General features: G+C 32.7%; 1 protein-coding gene across 1 annotated transcript; it reads left to right on the forward strand.

The window, feature by feature from the left end:
• Positions 1 to 11,615: 11,615 nt before the first annotated feature.
• Positions 11,616 to 19,783, forward strand: LOC116420115 (vomeronasal type-1 receptor 4-like). The gene is made up of 3 exons (XM_031943706.1): positions 11,616 to 11,783; positions 18,853 to 19,451; positions 19,492 to 19,783. Exons 1-3 carry the CDS (start codon positions 11,616 to 11,618, stop codon positions 19,781 to 19,783), a joined length of 1,059 nt encoding a protein of 352 aa, XP_031799566.1.
• The last annotated feature ends 559 nt before the right edge of the window (positions 19,784 to 20,342 follow it).

A 20,342-nucleotide genomic window follows, 5' to 3' on the forward strand; every position in this document is an offset into this window, starting at 1 on the left:
CTATATGAAATGTAAGAACAGAATCACAAGAAATGACTTTCTCTGCAAAGAAAATAAGCAGTAATTAAAATAATTCAATATACAACTGTAGGCAAATCATCAAGAACAAAGACTCAATTATTATTGAGTTTTTATTTTTTTAACTTTCTCAGGTGATTGTGATTTTACACCTCCCCAGTGCATCTTCTGATCTTTAATTTTAAAAACAATAATCAATCCCTTTAGTGATTTCTCTTCTGGAGAAATTTTCTTAAAGGTTAAAGGTGAAAGGTAAAAAGGGTTTTTCCAAGTTCTATTTGAGTTAATGACATTTAATCCATATGTCAGGAAAATTTGATAAAACATTTAGTTATCATTCTGTTTTTCTTTTGGTATGTAGGATAATCTCTTCACTGATCTCTTTACTGACTGTACTTAGTGGGATTGAAAAACATTGTCTAGCTGTGTCACAGTCCTGAATATCAGATTGTCCCCTAGAAGTTAGTAATTACTTTTAAGTGTTTATGATATTCAAGTCATCATCTTCCCACAACTTATTGATAGTACATCTTTTGAATGTATAATAGATTAATAGCATGGACTAAAGTCACTTGCCCTGAAAGCAAAGAAGTCCTAACCCATTTGTACTTATAATTTCTTCTGTTTTACATTTAATAGTACTTAAGATTATTTCCAACTGTCCATGGCAACAGATGGCATAGTGGATGTAGCCCTAGGCTTTAGGTCATGAAGTACTGAGACAAATTCAGGCTCAGAAACTTTCAGTTTGTGTGACCCTGGCTATCAACTTTGGTTAACTTTCATAATTCGGTGGTGATGCTACTTCGCAGGATGACTGAAAAAAAACTAGTAGTTGTTTTATTAAGTACTTGGTACAGAACTAGCCCAAAGTCATTAGTATCCAAATCTATCCTCCTTACTTCCACTCCCATAAAAATGTGGAACAATGACATATTATCACAAGTTCTTAATGATTTATCTCATGCTGACATCTTGAATTTGTGACATGAAATCTTATAGATGGAAGATAATAAAGAAACCCCAAAGATCAATAACCACTGAACACATTATGAAATTCAGCTTATTCTTGAAAAAGGATAACCTTAGTATCCTCCATCTCTATTTTGCCATGGGTTATGAGAAGGATTTTGAAAGAAAAATTAGTCAATTTGCATTGTTCTTATGATAACCATAAAGAAATTACTCTTTATAAGTGAACTAATTGTTCTTTATATAATCAAGATGTAGGAAACTGAAATAAAAGCCTGGGGGGGTGACCCTTGTATTTTTATTTTTTATTAAAGCTTTTTATTTTCAAAACATATGCACAGATAATTTTTCAACATTGACCCTTGCAAAACCTTGTGTTCCAGTTTTCCCCCTTCACTCTACCCTCTCTCCTAGATGACAAGTAATTAAAAAATATGTTAAATATGTTAAAAAAATATGTTAAAGCCAATATATAGATACATATTTATACAATTATCGTACTGCACAAGAAAAATCAGATCAAAAAGGGAAAAATGAGAAAGAAAACAACAACAAAAAGAGTGAAAATGCTATGTTGTGATCCACACTCAGTTCTCACAATCCTCTCTCTGGGTGTAGATGGCTCTCTTCATTTCAAGAGCATTGGAATTGGCCTCGATCATGTCACAGTAGCCATGGAGGACCCCTGTGTTCTTAACAGCTTGACTTTCTTCATCTGTCAGTAGGAATTAATTTCTATTTAACTACATGGGTTTCTGGTGTTTTCTGAGGCACATGCTGCATAAAATTTCTACATTTCTAAATTTCTACATTTAAATCTCCATGTGATTTAATCACCTACTTATTTACTTCATCTTTACATTGTGAGTCTCACAAGTAATAACTTAAAAATTAATGTTTAAAACTGAGATCTTTAAATGCCAAATTCATTCATCAAGTGAAAAAAAAAAGTTTCTCCAATAAGTCTCATTGTCTGTCAGTTGTTTATTCCCCCAATATTGCATACATGAAAAAGAAATTTGTAATCTTCCAGTTCAAGTCTTAACCAAAATTTTAATCTACTCTCGATTTCAAATCACTCAATCCCCATATAGGTTTTCACTGTAAGATAATTTACACTCAGTTATTCTAATTATATGATCTAGACCAAATTTTTTTTTCCCTCCGTCACATTACAGTGCTTATTCACACTATACTTCAAGATTTATCCTTTTCAACTTCTTATTTTTAATAGTTTCTGTAATGATTTTTCAAGATTGGCTTGGTATTTAAGAAATCAATTGACATTCAATTAATAATTAAATTGACATTTAAGTTCTAGATTTTCGGTTGTGATATATTCTGTTCAAGACTTAGCCTTCTGCTCTGCCATCCATTTTAATACTATTGTATACCCCTTTCTAATATATATTCTTTATTTCTTTTGCTGACATTACTTATTTATTTTTCCTTCTCTTAACTCTTTTATGTCCCCTTATGAGCCTTCTTTATGAAATTTATGGTTTTATCAATTTTGCTTCAGCCCCTCTCTAGATATTCACAGTGTTTTCCTTCATAAAATGTTTGTACTGTCTAGTTGACTAATTTACAGTTTTCCAAATATGTTTATAATAATTTTACATGTTTAGCCTATTTTTGATTAGGTGAAGAGAGAGAGAGATATATTTGGAACACAAGGTTTTGACAGGGTGAATGTTCAACACTATCTTTGCATATATTTTGAAAAATAAGAAGCTAAACAACTTCCTCAACATTATAGCCTCTGTAACCTCTTAAAAACTATCAGCTTCAACTAAAATATGTTCTATCCTCATTTCTCTTCAGAGACTTCTCTTTGTTTAAGCATAAACTCACATACCAACTCTCTTGTGGAAGTCACCTTCATAAGACCATTTGCTAATTTTCTTCCTCCCTCCTCAAATATCCTTGCATGATATGTGCAAATGTCTATGAATATTGTGTCATCTTTTTAGTCTATTTTGCTCTGATTCATGGTACATTCAGGAAATGATACCTCAGATAATCCTTAGGTAGGAAGACGTGTTCTGGGTGGTATGGTGACTGCAGTATGGATTTCCTCAGACAATTAATCTTAACTGGATTTATTATTTGTATTTCTGCATTAATGGTGTAGCTCTAAAGAGTAAGATTCATACTTTCCTTATCTATAAAAGCCCAACTGTGCATATAATTCAGTGAGACATTCATAGGGAACCAAATACATACATAAACAGGCATATACAATAACAGAGCCAAAAAATTCTAAAAAACTATGGTAAAAATTGCTAAAATTTAGATAGTGATTTAATTTGTAATGCCTTTTATAAATAATAAATCATTTTATCCTCACAATAAACCTGTGAGATAAAGAATATATTTTTTTCATATCCATTTTACAAATGAAGAAACTGAAGCATGGGATTAAATGACTTATACAATGAAACACAACCAGTAAGTATCTGAGGATAAATTTGAACTTAATTTTTTCCCACTGACTCTTGGTTTTATGTTCTATATTCTGTGTCAATCAGCTCAAATCATTAGATTCATTTGTGGTATTCATTCCATTTTTTAAAATTATAATCACTTTTTAATCTCTTTTTTTTTCTTACTATTGATGACTAGACTTTTTTTAGGTCTTGCTGAAGTGATTTATACTGAAACAACAATAACAACAAGCTATGAATATACATATATGAGATTTTCAATTAACATTTCTATGGTCATAACAGTTTAGGTTCAAGAACATCTTTATTTCTCCTCAAAATATTAAAGTCTTTGTCTTAAAATCTATTGAAACCTAGCTTCTATGAGCTACAGCTAGTGCAGAGATAGACAGTGGTGGACAAAGACAGACAGAGAGACAGAGACAGAAACAAACAAGGAGAGAAAGAGAGACAGACTCAGAGACAGACAGAGAAAGAAAGAAAGAAAGGAAGACAGAGACAGACAGAGAGAGACAAAGAGAGACAGAGACACACACACACAGAGACACACACACACAGAGACACACAGAGAGACAGAGAGATACACACAGAGAGAGACAGAAAGAGAGACAGACAGACAGAGATTTATATTACTGAAAGATGCAAAAGATCCGACTTAATAAGAAGTTCTGTTAATGGGAATCTTCTGTTTTGTTGGTGATAACATAACTTTATAGCTACTTCTATTACTATAGTACAATACCTGCATGATATTTTAGAAGCCCAAAACTAATAACTTTGCACTGGTCAATAACATATATATAGAGGAGAGGGAAAAGTGTTTCTATAAACTTTATTATTATAGAATTTAACCTATAATTCATTCATTTAGAATCTCTCAAAGAAAAATTCCCCCAGCAATATACATTCAGACCTCCTTTGAATTTTATAACCATAGAAATTTGGGCTTAAGTAACTTTTCCAAAGTTATATCTATTATGCTGAAGGTAAGATTTTGCTAGATTTTCATGAATACAAGAAGCCTGGTTCATTACCCATTATACCAGCTTCCTGTATTGTTTAAAGTTTCATTATAAATTTTATATCCAGAAAGTTTAAAACAGCTAATAATATATTTCAAGAAACTGAGTAGGCTAATATTATTTAATTATCAATTAAATGGCAAATATATTCTAAGTTTATAAACTTACATTTGAGTTTTATCTGGCTTTGAGTAGCTTCTGATATACTCAGGAGTAAAACATATCTCTGTTTGATTAAACACGTTCATTTCTGCATAAGTATGTATGAATTGTCCATGTTCCCCGCCTTCTGTAATAAATGTCTTCTAAAATTAAGCAATGTTTCAGAGAGACATGAGAATCATTGTTTTTGGTCAAAGTAATCCAGGTACTAAGAAGTAGAGAAACTTAAGCTATATTCCCAGAAAATCCCAGATTCAGTTTAGCATCTGGAAAACAGTAAAGTAAGGAGAACTCACTCCTCTAATCACAGAACAATAGACAAAATCTACCATGGAAATGAATCCAAGTAGTTCTCTCAAGCCATTCCACTTCTTCAAATATCCATACAGGGGAAAAAAAGGAAAAAACTGATTTCTTCTTTGTTTACAAATGTTTAAAGAAGATCTTTAAAAAAGAATACTGGCCTGTTTGCATGCCTCATGCTTCATTCTCACTGGGCTTAATTATAAATTATTCTTGAAGAGTTTTGTTTTAATAGTAGAGATTAATTTGGCTCTTTTCCCTGCCTTTGGGGTTTTCATTTTCTGCCTTCAAAGCCATGGGGTGAAAGTTCCATTAAGACTAATCCTCATGAGGATAAGAAAGGATTCAAAACCCTGTGAAGAGAAACTTATACATGATATCATTTTAGTGTTGGAAAAAATGATTTAAAATTAATTTTTTAAAATTTTCTTTTTTTAAATCTTCTTTTTTCTTAATTACATGTAAACAAGTATTTTCAACTTTTTTTTTTAATTTTGAGTTGGAAATTCTCTCTCCTTCCTTCCACATCTTCCTCTTTGAAATGGCAAAAAAAATTCATATAAATTATAAATATGTAGTTATGCAAAACATTTGCTTATTCGCCATGTTACAAATAAGATGTAGACATAAAAGAAGAATAACAAAATGAAAAAATAAGAGTAAGCATCACTTCTTTCTCTTCAGATAGATAGTATTTTTCGTTCTAAGTCTTCCAGGATTGTCTTATGTTATTATATTGCTGAGAATAGCTGTCATTCACGGCAGATCATCATTACATTTTTGCTGTTACTGTTTAAAATGTTCTTTTAGATCTGTTCATTATATTATGCATCAGTTCATGTAAGTTTCCCCAAGTTTTTCTGAAAGCATATGCTTGAAACTTCTTATAGCAAAAATATATTCCACAAAAATCATATAACACAACTTATTCAGCCATTCTCCAATTGATGGTTATCCCCTCAATTTCCAATCATTTATCAGCAAAAAACTGTTGTAAATATTTTTGAACATATACTGCTTTTTCATTTTTCTCTGATGTATTTGGGCTATAAATCCAGAGGAGTTATTTCTGGGTTTATCAAATTCCATTTTACAACTCTTTGGTAATAATTTCAAATTCTCTTCTTAAATGGTTGGATTAGATCACAATACCAGCAATATGGCAGTAGTGTCTCAATTTTTCCACATTCTCTCAAACATTGGTCACTTTCCTTTCCTGTCATAAAAGGAAATAAAATAATTATATGATGGTATTTCAAAATATCTTTAGTTTTCATTTTTCTAAACAATCATGATTTAGAACATTTTTTTAAACATTACTATAAGTAAACTCTGATTTTTTCTCCTGAAAACTGCTTGTTCATAATTTTGACCATTTCTCAGCTGAGAAATTCATATTCATATGAATGTGACTTGGAGACCTATGCATTTACAGAGTAATCTTTGATCAAAGAAACATTCAATAAATGTATTTTCTCTTCTCTTGTTTTTTGTTTATTTTTTCGTTTTTTGTTTTTGTTTCTCTGTTATTGTTATTGTTCCCTTTAGTCTAATTCTAACCTTAGCTGTTTCCATGGTGTTTGCTGATTTTTTTTAGCTTAATGGAATTTGAATTATCCACCTCACATCCCATTATGTTCTTTCTCTCTGATTTGGTTATAAATTATTTCCCTATCTGTAAGTATTGGAAATACTTGGACAGTTTGATAATTGTTTAAGCATTGTTCCAAATGCTTCTCCAGAATGGCTGGATATATTCACAATTCCACCAACAATGCATCAGTGTCCCAATTTTCTCACATCAACTCCAACATCTTTGTTGGTAAATTTGGAAATATGAATATTAATGAAATATAACTGGACTATTTAAAATAATAAATCTGATGAGTGTGGAAAAACATGAAAACACAGGTTTGAATTATTGGGTAATAAGTGCAAAGAAGGAAACCACACAAAAATTACAAACAAGTAATTAAAAATATCAGCAGCACAAAATAATCACAATCGAAAGCTATGCAATTCTAATGACCAAGCACGATGCCCCCAAAAAGAGATGAGATTTTACTTCTTTTCAAAAGTGAGATGGAATGGGTATGAGATTTTGACTATAGCCTCAAATTTTTTCATATGTTGTTAGTTTTATGGAACTTTTTATTTCCTTTATTTTTCTTCTTTTTACTATACTATTACTATACTTTACTAATACTATAAAGAAGGTTTCTTCAGGATAGGGAGAAGGAATGTTAGGGGTAGGCCTACCATCAAACTGTCCCTTGAAAATTCTTTATCAGAATTTTTATAAAATGAGAGACACGTACATTACAAGATAGTTATCACATACAGATGCATTTCACCTTAAGCATATAATGGTCACTCAATAAAGAGTGAGGACTCATCCTGATAAATTTACCATCTCCATTTTACTTCACACACACACACACACACACATACATTTGGGAAACATAAAAAGATATGGTACTTGTTTCCCACAAAATCTGAAGGGCTCAAAATTTGTATGGAACAGCTATTTTATATCTATTGGTGATCTGGAAAATTCTTCACTAAGGGATGAACACATGAGGACACTAGGGAATTCTGCCACAGCATATTATTTTGATCTGTAAGTCTCGAGATATGCTAGAAACTTGATAGATATTGGTTCTATCACAGGAAAGGAATACAATGAGAAATGAAGTCATTGGAACAAATAATAAAAAATATATATTTTGAACAATTAATTCTTATGTAACTTGGCAAGCACCTTTCTCAACTTATTATACTTTCTCCTTTTTCCACATTCTATCATATTCCCAAACTATCCATCTCTTTTTTTCTGATAATATGCTATCTTTATGACCTTATTTGTGTCCTATCCCTTATGTGAAGAAGGTATGCCCACATCACCTCTGCTTCATAAAATTTATCACATCCTTTATTTTTACATTTATTATTAATGTAATTATTAAAAATAATATCTGCCATTTATAAATCTCTTAGAAGTTTACCAAATATTTGACAAAATTCATCATACTTGATCCTCACAAGAATTTACATTCTGAATGAGGTAGGTGATCTTGACAGAGATTATGTGACTTCCTCAAGAAAAAACAACTAGGGATGGGACTTCTAGGCAAGATGGCAGAGAGGCCACACACATCTATCTAAGTTCTTTCTTGCCCTCAGAATACTTTTTTTCATGATATAGTCTCAGAATTAGTGCTTGACTGAAAAAAAAAACATGAATACATTATGAACAGAAGATATCCTCAAAATTTGCCAGGAAAGTTCTGTTTTTGTTTGGGGCAGGGACAGCTAGACCAGGCATAGACTGCAGGAAGGCACAGAGAGCACAGAAGGCAGCTAAAGTTGAGCAGACCAGAGTGGGGTGGGGTGTAGTCACAGCCATCAAAAAATTTGTGGAGAGAACTTTACCCAGTGTGAACTTCCTTGCCCTAGTAGCAAGCCAGTATTTGACAAAAACTGCTGGGAAAACTGGAAATAAAACGAGGCATGGACAAACACTTAACATCTGATACCAAAATCAAAATGGATTCATGATTTAGACATAAAGAACAAGATTATAAGTAAATTAGAGGAACATGGGATAGTTTACCTCTCAGATTTATGGAGGAGGAAGGAATTTGTGAGCAAAGAAGAACTAGAGATCATAATTGATCACAAGATAGAAAATTTGTAATATATCAAATTAAAAAGCTTTTGTATAAACAAAACTAATGCAAATAAGATTAGAAGAAAAGCAATAAACTGTGAAAACATTTTTACAGTTAAAGGGTCTAATAAAAGCCTCATTTCTAAAATATATAGAGAATTGACTCTAATTTATAAGAAATCAAGCCATTCTCCAATAGATGAATGGTCAAAGGATATGAACAGACAATTTTCAGATGATGAAAATGAAACTATTTCTACTCATATGAAAGGGTGTTCCAAAACACTATTGATCAGAGAAATGCAAATTAAGACAACTCTGAGATTGCACTACACACATGTAAGATTGGCTAAGATGACAGGAAAAGATAGTAATGAATGTTGGAGGGGATGTGGGAAAACTGGGACACTAATGTATTGTTTGTGGAGTTGTGAACGGATCCAGCCATTCTGGAGAGCAATTTGGAACTATGCTCAAAAAGTTACCAAACTGTGAATAAATACCCTTTCATCCAGCAGTGTTACTACCAAGCTTATATCCCAAATAGATATTAAAGAAGGGAAAGGGACCTGTATGTGTGAAAATGTTTGTGGCAGCCCTTTTTGTAGTGGCTAGAAGCTGGAAATTGAATGGATGTCCAGCAATTGGAGAATAGTTGGGTAAATTGGGGTATATGAATGTTATGGAATATTATTGTTCCATAAGAAATTACCAACAGGATGAATACAGAGATGCTTGGAGAGACTTACATGAGCTGATGCTAAGTGAAATGAACAGAACCAGGAGATGATTATACACTTCTACAACAATACTCTATGAGAATGTATTCTGATGGAAGTGGATATCTTCGACAAAGAGAAGATCCTATTCAGTTCCAGTAGATCAATGATGGACAGAATCAGTTTACACCCAGAGAAGGAATACTGGGAAATGAATGTGGACTACTTGCATTTTTGTTTTTCTTCCTAGGTTATTTTTACCTTCTGAATGCAATTTTTCTTGTGCAACAAGAGAACTGTACGGTTCTGCACACATATGTTGTATCTAAGATATACTTTAATATGTTTAACATGTGAGTTAACAGAAGTGAGTGCAAGAGACAATGTTGTAAAAATTACCCATGCATATGTTCTGTCAATAAAAAGCTATAATTGAAAAACAAACAAACAAACAAACAACTAGGGAGCAGTTGAGGGAGATTTTGAATGTAGGTCTTCTTGACTTTAAATTCTGAGCTCCAACAACTATTTTAATTCACTGACTAAAAACATAGCTCATGTAAAACATTCTAAATGATACCTTGTACCATTGCACCATGGTTATCATCCAAATATACCTATGATGGATTTTTCTTATTTTTATTTATCATTTGTTAAGTACCATGCCTAAGTGAAGGGGCAGTTCACTTCTCTGAGAGCATCCATAGCTATGAATCATAACACTCGAAGGTGTTGCAAAGCAGCTTTTTTTAGATGTTCCTTGTGGATTGGGAATGAAATAAATTGGAAGCAGAGGGGAGAGGAGAGAGGAGAGAGGTCAGAGAAAGCAACTGTCTCTCAACCTCCTTGTAACATCATCTTCTTTTCACAGGGAGAGATCCATTCTACAGGTCTGAGTTAGATATCCAGCAACCACTGAGAGGTGGCTCCCATATCACAACAATCATTCACAATTTTTTCTATACATTTATATATACGGACATATTTCTATCAATTTCCAACAAAATAATGCTAAGTACTTGAAATTAGAAAAAAATATTTTTTTTCACCATCACCAAAAGTCCGATGCTTGCCACATAGCTGAAGCATATTAAATGAATTGCTTATTTGAGAGGGAGTAAAGAAGCTTGAAGAAAGAACACAAAAAGGTGTTAGATCAGCAAAAGAATATTACTATTCTTTTTTTCTCTCATTAATATTTTACTTTTCCAAGTACACAGAGATAATGTTCAACATAGTTTTTTCAAGACTTTGTGTTTCAATATTTTTCTCTTTCCTTTCCCTCTCCTCTCCACAAGACAGCAGTCTGATATAGTTAAATAAGTACATCCTTTTAAGCATATTAACACACTTATCATATTGTGCAAGAAAAATCAGAGCAGAAGAAAAAACCCGCAAGAAAGAAAAAACAAACAAAAAGGTAAAAATACTATGCTCCCATGCACATTCAGTCTTTATAGTTCTCTCTCCAGATGCAGATGGCATTTTTCCATCCCATGTCTATTGGAAGAGCCTTGAATCACTACTTTGTTGAGAAGAACCAAGATCAACAGAATTTCAATCTTTTTAAATTATGGAAGTGAAGTACTAATGTGGGATGTCAAAATCAAGTTTAGAATTATTGCTTGGTAAGAGGGGATAGAGGAATACACTGTGGCATTTGAAAAGAATTAGGAATTAGGAAATAGGGCAGCTTGAGGAAATATAAATATATAGATTGATGTCTTCTATTTTGGGGAAAGGAGTGAGGAACAATTCAATTATGAACAAGAGTACCAGTTCAAATCTACTCTGACTTTCTAAATGTATATAAAAATCTTGGTCCTATTTTTCTGCAGAAGATAAAAAGTGAGACAATCTTCAGAGCTCTTCGTCATGCAGAATTCCTGAAGTTTTTCCTAGAACTGAATTTGATCTTCAGTCTCTTTTCCACTAAATAGAATACAAAATAAAAAGTTAATGGGGAGAAGAATAACATGAAAGGAATTGGACAAATTGGACAAAGGAGACTGAGCTATAACGGAGGGACCACCTTAGCTGAAAGTCCAATCTACTTAATTTTCTTTTTGTTAAATTTAATTTATTTAATTTCTTTCTTAATTCTTCCTGAATAACATGAGTAACCCTTATTTCTTCCCAGTCTCAGCCAGACAAGAAAAGTTTTGTTTTGTTTTGTTTTCCCTTACCTGCTCTTTAGTGATCCACTAGCAATTCTAAATAATTAATATTCTTTGTTAAAAGCTATAACCACCTGGGACAAAAATAAACTTTCTCTTAGACAAGTTCTAAATACCCCTGACAAATGGGATCATTTCTCAACAGTTGGCATGATAATTATAGTCTGGAGGAAAATGTGCTTGAGTATGATAGTGACTATAAGTGCAATCCTGTCCCTGCCTTTATGTATATGCCTTCTCAAACACGGATTGCTACTGTTCTATTTTCTGTTTGGGGGAAAGAAATCAGCCTGGTAAGTGACTATGCCTTAATACCAGAGATAGTGATTATTATATTGGAGATTCTCTTTCTTTTGAGCCCTAGAGTCTAGGACGTGGAATTATTGACGGCTTAGCCAGTCAGTAAGCAATATAGTCACTTATCAATGTACCATTTATTTTGCTAAGTGTGGGGAGATAAAGAAAGGCAAAAAAAATATTATGTTTTCCAGAAATTCAAAGTCTAATGGGATAGACAGCTCTATACAAATAAATAATACAATGATTCTGTGATCACAGAGAAGACATTAAAATTATGGCTGACTTATAAAGGCAAGTGGAACTTTGGCTAAGACAAGAAGGAAGCCCGGAGAGCCAGGAAGGAGTTTACAAGTGTGAGAGATTGAGTGAATTAAGGAAAGGAAATCATTATTCCTCTTTCTCTTGGGAATGGGCCTAGGGATAAATCCAACAAAATCATAATTAAAAGAAATAGGATTACCCTGAACTGAAATTGTGCGTGCTCCAGAAGTGGCTAAAAGATTTATACATTCTTTCTGCTCTGGGCTACACCTAAGATTGGTAAAGGGAGTAGATCATGGTGAAATTAATTGAAAGGAGAGCCTGATCTTAAGATATTTGGTGCAATTGGCATCCTCAGTCACATAAATGTCATGTCAGTTATATTCTGAAGAGAAGACAGGAATCGGGATGTTTTTAGTCAGGTTCATCCCAGGATGAAGAATACAATGTCCATCATCTAAAACCAACCTCTATTAATGGGTACAGAAATAACCTTTTATCTTGTGATCTGCCCAGCCTATTCAGAGGTGGGTATGGAAAAGAATATAAAAACAAAGACCCCTGATTTCTGCTTTCACTTGCTTCCCAGCCTAATCCATCACCTTACTTTAATCTGGCCAGGTACTGTCCTCTGTACTCTGAGAGAATGTGATCAAAAAACAGAGACTTTGGGGGGCAAAAGAAAACTGATTCCAATACCCCTGAGAGAGAGTTCATGTTCTTTATCCCTTTTCTGTAATGCAGAGTCTGCTCTTTCAGAGTACAACACTAATATGCAACTGAGAGGTCGCTGACTATCGTCACTGAGTCTTCATTTCTCTCTTCTAAAAATCACCATCCCTTGGTAGTTTTCCCCTATCCCAAGATCATCTGTGTTTCTACTTGTATTAAATATGTGTGTATGTATATGTATGTATATATACATAAATATCTATACATATACATACAAATCTACACATATATTTACATAGATAAGTATATATTATATATATTATGCATATATGCAGTTTATTGAATTACTACATTAAAATTAAAGTTAGTTATATGTGGATAAAATGGTTTTCTGTCCTACTGGAATAATGATGGCTTTCCAAACAGAATGATGCTGAACTGGAAAGAATACTTACTTGGGAGTTAGAAGAATAGGGCTCAGATTTTGAGTGGATTACTTTCTGGATCCATTTACATTGGATGAATCCCACTCCTTCATTAATCCACTATTACATCATTATAAAAATATATACTAATGATTTGGACCAAATAAACTCTAAATTTAATTGTAGATGTAATACCATGGTTTCTTCACTGAGTAGGAAAGATTCTGTCATTCTCCTCCTGACTAACACAGTGAAGGTCTTGAGTAATCCATATTGCTAACTTAATTCATTCTAGGGTGAAGGGTTACAAAATCTGAAGTTTTATTTAGGGCCTATTTAATGTTTTGTTAACAATTTTAGACAAGCTAGTGGCCAGATGAGAGTGGCTAACAGAAATGATAGCTGAAAGCCTCAGAAAATAACTACATGTGTGTTCTTAAACATTGTTAATCTATGATTAAATTTTCTTTAAAATTTTAAAATAATTTAATTATGAGCAATTGGGGAGTTTTGTAATTCTCTGTCTCTCGAGTTAGAAACAGAGACTTTTAATTATATGCTAGCACCTGGTCTTAGAAGATCATGTTATATAATTTACATTTACAAAAACCTCCATGATTAAAGAGAATAAGGAAAGAATAAACTCAACAATCAGGTGTGTCTGGAGGAAAATTGTTCCCCAGAAGGCCCCCTTTCTAAGTTGAAATTGTCATTTGCAAAGCATTTCTTAAACCCACAAAATGTTTCCAAAACTATGCTAAAAAATATGAATCAAAAGAAAGAGAAAAAAAATAGTTATTGCTCTCTGAGAAACTCACAGTATACCAGGGCAGAATACATCCAAGGGAAAACTTCTAATTTTACAAGATTAATTGTTATCAACTAAGTAAAGATGCTATAATAAGGGAAAATAAGAAAATGTTTCTTGTGAAAGATAGAATTTTTCAGGAGCCTTTCAGGAAGCCAGGGAAGTTAGGAGGAAGAGATGAAGAATGACAATATTCCAGGAATGGGGAACTACAAATAAAAATCTTTGGATTCCAGAGATTGAGCATCTTGATCAAGGAACAGCAGGGCCAGTTTCCCTGAATCAATGTCTATATGGTGGGGCATATGACTTAAGGAGATTAGAAATGTAGGAAGGGATCAGCTTGTAAAGGGATTTGAATCCAAAGAGTGCATTTTGTATTTGATTTTGAATGTAATAGGAAGTAATTTTAGTTTAAATAAAAGGGTTCTGGACATAATTTGACAAGCACTTTAGGAAGATCAGTTTGACAGGCAAGACTAAGGTGGAGAGAGATTTCAGTTAGGAAAATTATCTAGCAGTTTGGGCATGAGGTGATCATGACCTGCAACAGTAGAGTAGCAGTATCAGAAGAGAGGAGAGGATATATGTAAAATATAACATAAAGGAAAATGTAAAATGATATCACAATAAAATGGACAGAGAAATAAAGGGAAAAGGGAGAAGAAATAATTCTAATCAGATTTTAAATTATTTTCATATAAAGTTCTAAACTAAGAGGTTGGGCATTAGAAAGCCATGTGAAGGTGCAATATAAACTTATAGTAGATTCAATCAATGATTTTCTCCAACTTTATTGAGTAAAATAGAGTAGGATCAAAGGCAGAAGTGTTTACTGAGATTTTATAGGGCAAAATCTGTAATAATACAGGGGGTAAGGGAGTTTAGAGTTGAGGACAGTATAGAGGTTGATGGGTTGATCAAAGGGATGATAGAATGGGAAGTGAATCTAGGCAAGGAGAAAAACATTGCAAACCCAGCAATGAACAAATTGAGAAAAGTAAAATGTGTTTGTGTGTGTAGAAACCAAGTACCAGAAATTTGATTGTGTCATGAATGTTAATTGATTGAAATATAAAGAAGCAATAAGTACTGAAAGATTCTGCAAGAGAGTTTAGAAGTAACAATAGTGGATCCAAGACTATTTCCACATCCTTGTAATCATCAGTGAGCCAATGGGATTAAGTGAAAGTATAAATAGTGATGGAAAGGGCACGCAGATAGACTGTAATGAAAAGAGAATTACATCTCAAGAAGAAGTAACAGATGGAAGGAGTGGGAAAGAAAAAATATTTAAGCTAAAAACAACTTAGTTTCCTATAAACTAAGCATTGAAGAGAGCACCATGGAAGGAGTGAATAGCTTGAGTGAGACATTGGTAGTAGGGGGCAGAGATAAGGGGGATAAGAATAAAGGAAATGGAGATCATAAGTGGAAAAATTACTTCACAATATTCTGAATCATTGGAACTGAGTATATATATATATATATATATATATATATATATAGAGAGAGAGAGAGAGAGAGAGAGAGAGAGACAGAGAGAGAGAGAGAGAGAGAGAGAGGCAGAGAGAGAGACAGAGAAAGATATATTTCTTTCTTTTCTTCTCTGAGTTACATTTTCTGTTCATGATGAGGTAATGTAAATGCCTATCTGTCATAAGCACCAGAATAAGGATCTAAGGGATTTGTAAGATAGGTAGCCTATATCCAGAGAGAAGACTTGCCTGTTCACCCAGGTCTTAAAATCTAGGCAGCAGGAGATAAGAAAAGAAGTCATCCTCCCTTGCAGAATATATGTAATGATTGCTACTGATTATGTTTCCAATGTAGCCATCCTGAAACTGGGCAACTTGAGCAAACATAAAAAAGAAACTAATTAAGAAACCTCACCAGCAATGAATCCTAGGTAACACAAGATCTCAGTGTCATAAAATAGAAAAAAAAAACAAAAACAAAAAACAAAAAACTGTTTCCCTAACAAGCATTTCTATTACCTTGCCTCCAATATAGTTGGAAGCATTTTCAGTTAGCATTTGGAAGGAGAATGGCCCTTAGTGACAAAATATCCTGCAGAGGAGATGAATCAAAGAACACAATACTTTTAGGTATTTAAAGACATATGTAGCAAGCTAAAAAAAATTACTATACTAGAATATGTCTACTGTGACTTTGAGGCATATGCTCCCACTTGCAGATACATTCTCTCACAATGGGAGAATTCTAAATATATAGCATTCTATATCCACTATATTTCTCCATAGGTCATGGATTTGAAAGTAAACCATCTTCCCAAGACACAAAAGAAACAGTCCCTGATGATGAAATGCTGGAAATAGTACACTATCAACTGACTGGAGTTGAAATCCTAGGAAATTTTATTCTCCTATTCCTATACAGCTCTTATTCCATATCTATTCAAAGACCAAGGCCAATAAACATATTTATCATTATTTTGGACTTATTCAATATGGATATTCATATTTCAGTATGGTGTTGAGGGAGTGACTAAACTGTTTTCCAGATGAGCTTGGAAAAATAATTGCTATGAATACTTTTTTACATAGAGCCCTCTTTCATCTCTCTTAAATTTCTTCTGGATATAAAAGTAGCAGTTATCTATGGTATATTAGGTCCTTTTTTATACCTTCCTATGGTCTGTTTGTTGTACCATTCAGTCCAAGAATAAGTATGTTTTGGTCACATTTTCAGAATAATTAGAACTAGGTTTAAAGCATTGTTGGGGCAATTTGCTAACTTAACCAATAGTACATTAGTGGGCAGATATTCAAAAAGCATCTTTAACATTTATCACTTTAATCTTTAATTGTCATTGTCAAACAGCATGTGGTGACACCAAAACTTAAAAGACTTTTCTCTTAATTTTATTTTATTTTTACTGATATTTATAACTATTTTATTATATTCTATGTTATAACTGTGGATAACTCGAATGTCTTTTGAAAGTTTCTTCAGTATATATATTTTGATTACTTACCTATTAGAGAAAATCAAAATTTGAAAAAAGAATGTATATTTCAAAACAAGAGCCATGACAAAAGATTACCACTCTCTTGCATCAATGAAAGATTCATGAATGTCTTATTTCTCTTAAACTTTTTAATGCATCATTTAATTTTAATGATTTTTTTCCCATAAAATATTATTTCTTTTGTAGGATGGCTTTAGAGTAGGAGGAAAGCTACAGGGAGAATTTTGGTGTTTAAAAACAATCAATAAAATTCATTTAATAATTTTGTAAAAAGATATAGAGTGATAGCTAATAATGATAATAACATAAAGTGAGGATGTTATAGAAAAGACAGGAGAATGTTTGCAGATAGTAAGGAATAAGCCAGTAGCTAAAAAGTGACTGAAGATCAAGAAAGGTGAAGATTGTCTGGCAGAAGCTGGATGTTATAAATAAGATTTGAGGTAGGGTCAAAGAAATAATGGATATTTCTTCATTTAGGAGAAAAATGAGAAAAGGTGGGAAAATATCAGAATGATATGAAATAAAAAAAACAAAAAGGGAGAAATGAGAACTCTCCTTGTGTGATCTCAATTATTCAGTCTGTGAGGTCCTGGTGCTCACCTGAAATAGATTTAGTGCCATTAGTTACCTGGGAATACTTGTGAAAGTTGTACAGAGTAGATAGATAAAGTGTTAGATATCAGTCAGAGCGGTGGTTCTCAAACTTTTGTTCTCACTATCTTTATATTATTTAAAAAACTATTGAGAAGATCTCTAAAGAATTTGTGTTTATGTTGATTTATATTGATTTTTATTTTTATATGTTGTTATATATTGATAGATATTTACCATATTACAAAAAAAATTATTTGAATTGGCAGACCTTCTGAAAGGGTTTCAGAGACCACCAGAGAATCTCTGGACTTGACTTTGAGAACCACTGAGTCAGAGTAACAAGAAGAAAATTGACCTTGTTGCAATGTAGATTCCAAGAAACATTAAGTGACAAATTTTGTAATGAATTGATTCAGGAAAAATCCCTGATTTCCTATGTAATTCTTCAGAGACAAATGAGGAGAATCAACGAATGGAGATTTTAGGAGTCCTTGAGAGAAAATGAAGCACAGGAAAAAAAAAAAGACACAAAAGTAGATTATAAAATAGAATTTAGTTACATGGACAAGGTTATTAACAGGTAATGGGTCAAGGTGAGGAAGAGTTTAGCTGTTGCAATAATGGAGGGTAGAGAATTAAAAGAAAGATAGTAGGATGGAAGATCACTGGGATGAAGTATAGAGTCATAAGTGTTTTTAATGTGTCTTGTTGATTAGTCATATATAATTCTTTGTAGCCCTCATTTAAATCCAATTCAGTTGCATGTCATGTCCTCATCTCCCTGATGTCACGATCCTCTTCCTGAATAAAGGACAATCATCAACAACAGGATCACTTGAGATTTTCCTAGCAAAAATACTTAAAGGATTTACATTTGTTTCTCCATCTCATTTTTGGATGAGGAAACTGAGACAAATATAGTTCACTGAGGAATACAAGATCACATAGGTAGGCAGGACCTAGTATTACTGAGGCTGGATTTGAACTCAGGTCTTCCAACATCAGGACTAAGATCTAGTACACTGCACCATCTTGTTCCCTAGAGATTTTCAGGCCTCTGGAAAGGTGGAACAATGCAATATTTTCATCTAAAAAAGTAATTTTTCAGTTCAGAACTTAATACCCACTGCCTTAGAAATTTTATTGATTGTCACATAAAAAATCAGAAGATCAGGGAATTTCAGTGGAAAAAATCTAAGTATGTAAAAAGCATAATGTCATGTGTTTTTCCTTAGGTCACATAGAATTTGACACCAAATCATCTTCACAATATAGCTAAAGAATGCCGACTTTTGATGAAATTCTAGGGGATAGCATATCTACTACTAACTGTAGTTGGATTCATAGCGAATTGTAAACTCTTCTTTCTAAACAGCTTTAATATCTTTACTTCTCATAGAACAAGACCTAAAAACATAATTATCATCCATTTGGCTTTTTCCAATGCCATGGTACTTCTCTTTAGGGGAATACCTACTACAACAGGAATTTGGAGGATTAGATGTCTTCTGGATGATACCGGAATTAAAATCATAATATACATTCAGGCACTAAGGCAGAACCTTTCCTTGTGTAGCACCTGCCTCTTGAGTGTCTTCCAGGCCATCATTATTAGTCCCACCAACTCTATTTGGGCACAGCTCAAAATGAGAGCATCAAAATGTATCATTCCATGCAATCTTCTTTGTTGGATCTCCAATCTACTATTAAATATGATTCTATTTCAATACCATGATAGTCCAAAGAATATAATAGAAAATAAATATGGTTGCAACACTGGATATAGAACTTTAGATGTATATAATAAAAATCATGTAACAATTGTAACAGTATCATGTGTTTATGATGCTTTGTTTATGTGTCTCATGACCTTTTCTAGTACCTACGTGATCTCAATCCTATATATATATATATATATATATATATATATATATATATATATATACACACAAGAAAAATATAAGTTATATTTATAATAATAGGCTTTCCACAAAAATATCCCATGAAGCTATAGCCACCCAAGCTATACTGCTTTTTGTGGGTATCTTTGTTTTGTTGAATGTGTTCAGTCCCATTTTTGCTTTTTGTATGTTCCATTTTAAATGCAGAAATACTTGGATAATACACACCTCAGCCTTTCTGTCCATATGGTATCCTGTGTTCAGCCCTTTTATTCTTATCAGCATTGACAACCAGATCCACAGAACTTGTGCTTATCGATACACAGAAAACTCATAGGTTTTCCAATACTTTATAATATAGATGTGCATTATTAAGGCAAAGAGAATCAAAATGTTCTACTTGGCTATAAAATTGAAGAACATCTAAACCAGTCTAAACCATCAACAGATGCCTGAAACTGAGGACAAGATTAATGAATTACGACAAAATGTTTAATTTCTCAACTCTGGCCTCCTTAATATATATATGGAAATTCCATGAAAAATTAAAAAGCATCTGAATGTACTTTAAAGAATCATGACTCTTTTTGTCTGGAATTGTGGGAATTTGCCTAGTTTTGTGTGATACTAATCTCTTCCTTTGATAACTGTTTTTTTCACTTCTCCCTTTGAAGCCTTATTCCCAACATGGTATGCCAAAGAATACCCATGCAGATTTTATGAAAAAATATATATTATATATTTTAAAAATATATGGAAGTCTCACAATGTAATATATATTATCACAAAAATATTTAGAAAAACAACCATGATGAGTGGACAGTGGGTCAATTAGTAATGTATAAAAATATCTACTTTGCCACAGTAAGGCCTTAGTCAATAATGTGGAACATAAT

This window comes from Sarcophilus harrisii, chromosome 6, assembly GCF_902635505.1.
Source record: "Sarcophilus harrisii chromosome 6, mSarHar1.11, whole genome shotgun sequence".
In the NCBI taxonomy this organism is placed as follows: domain Eukaryota; kingdom Metazoa; phylum Chordata; class Mammalia; order Dasyuromorphia; family Dasyuridae; genus Sarcophilus; species Sarcophilus harrisii.

What these genes read in the sequence shown, in the direction of transcription:
- LOC116420115 (XM_031943706.1), top strand. Translation starts at nt 11,616, where the DNA reads ATGGGATCATTTCTCAACAGTTGGCATGATAATTATAGTCTGGAGGAA. An exon ending in GGGGGAAAGAAATCAGCCTG is followed by an intron (nt 11,784 to 18,852) that starts GTAAGTGACTAT and finishes ATGAAATTCTAG; the next exon opens with GGGATAGCATATCTACTACT. An exon ending in GTGATCTCAATCCTATATAT is followed by an intron (nt 19,452 to 19,491) that starts ATATATATATAT and finishes ATATATATATAC; the next exon opens with ACACAAGAAAAATATAAGTT.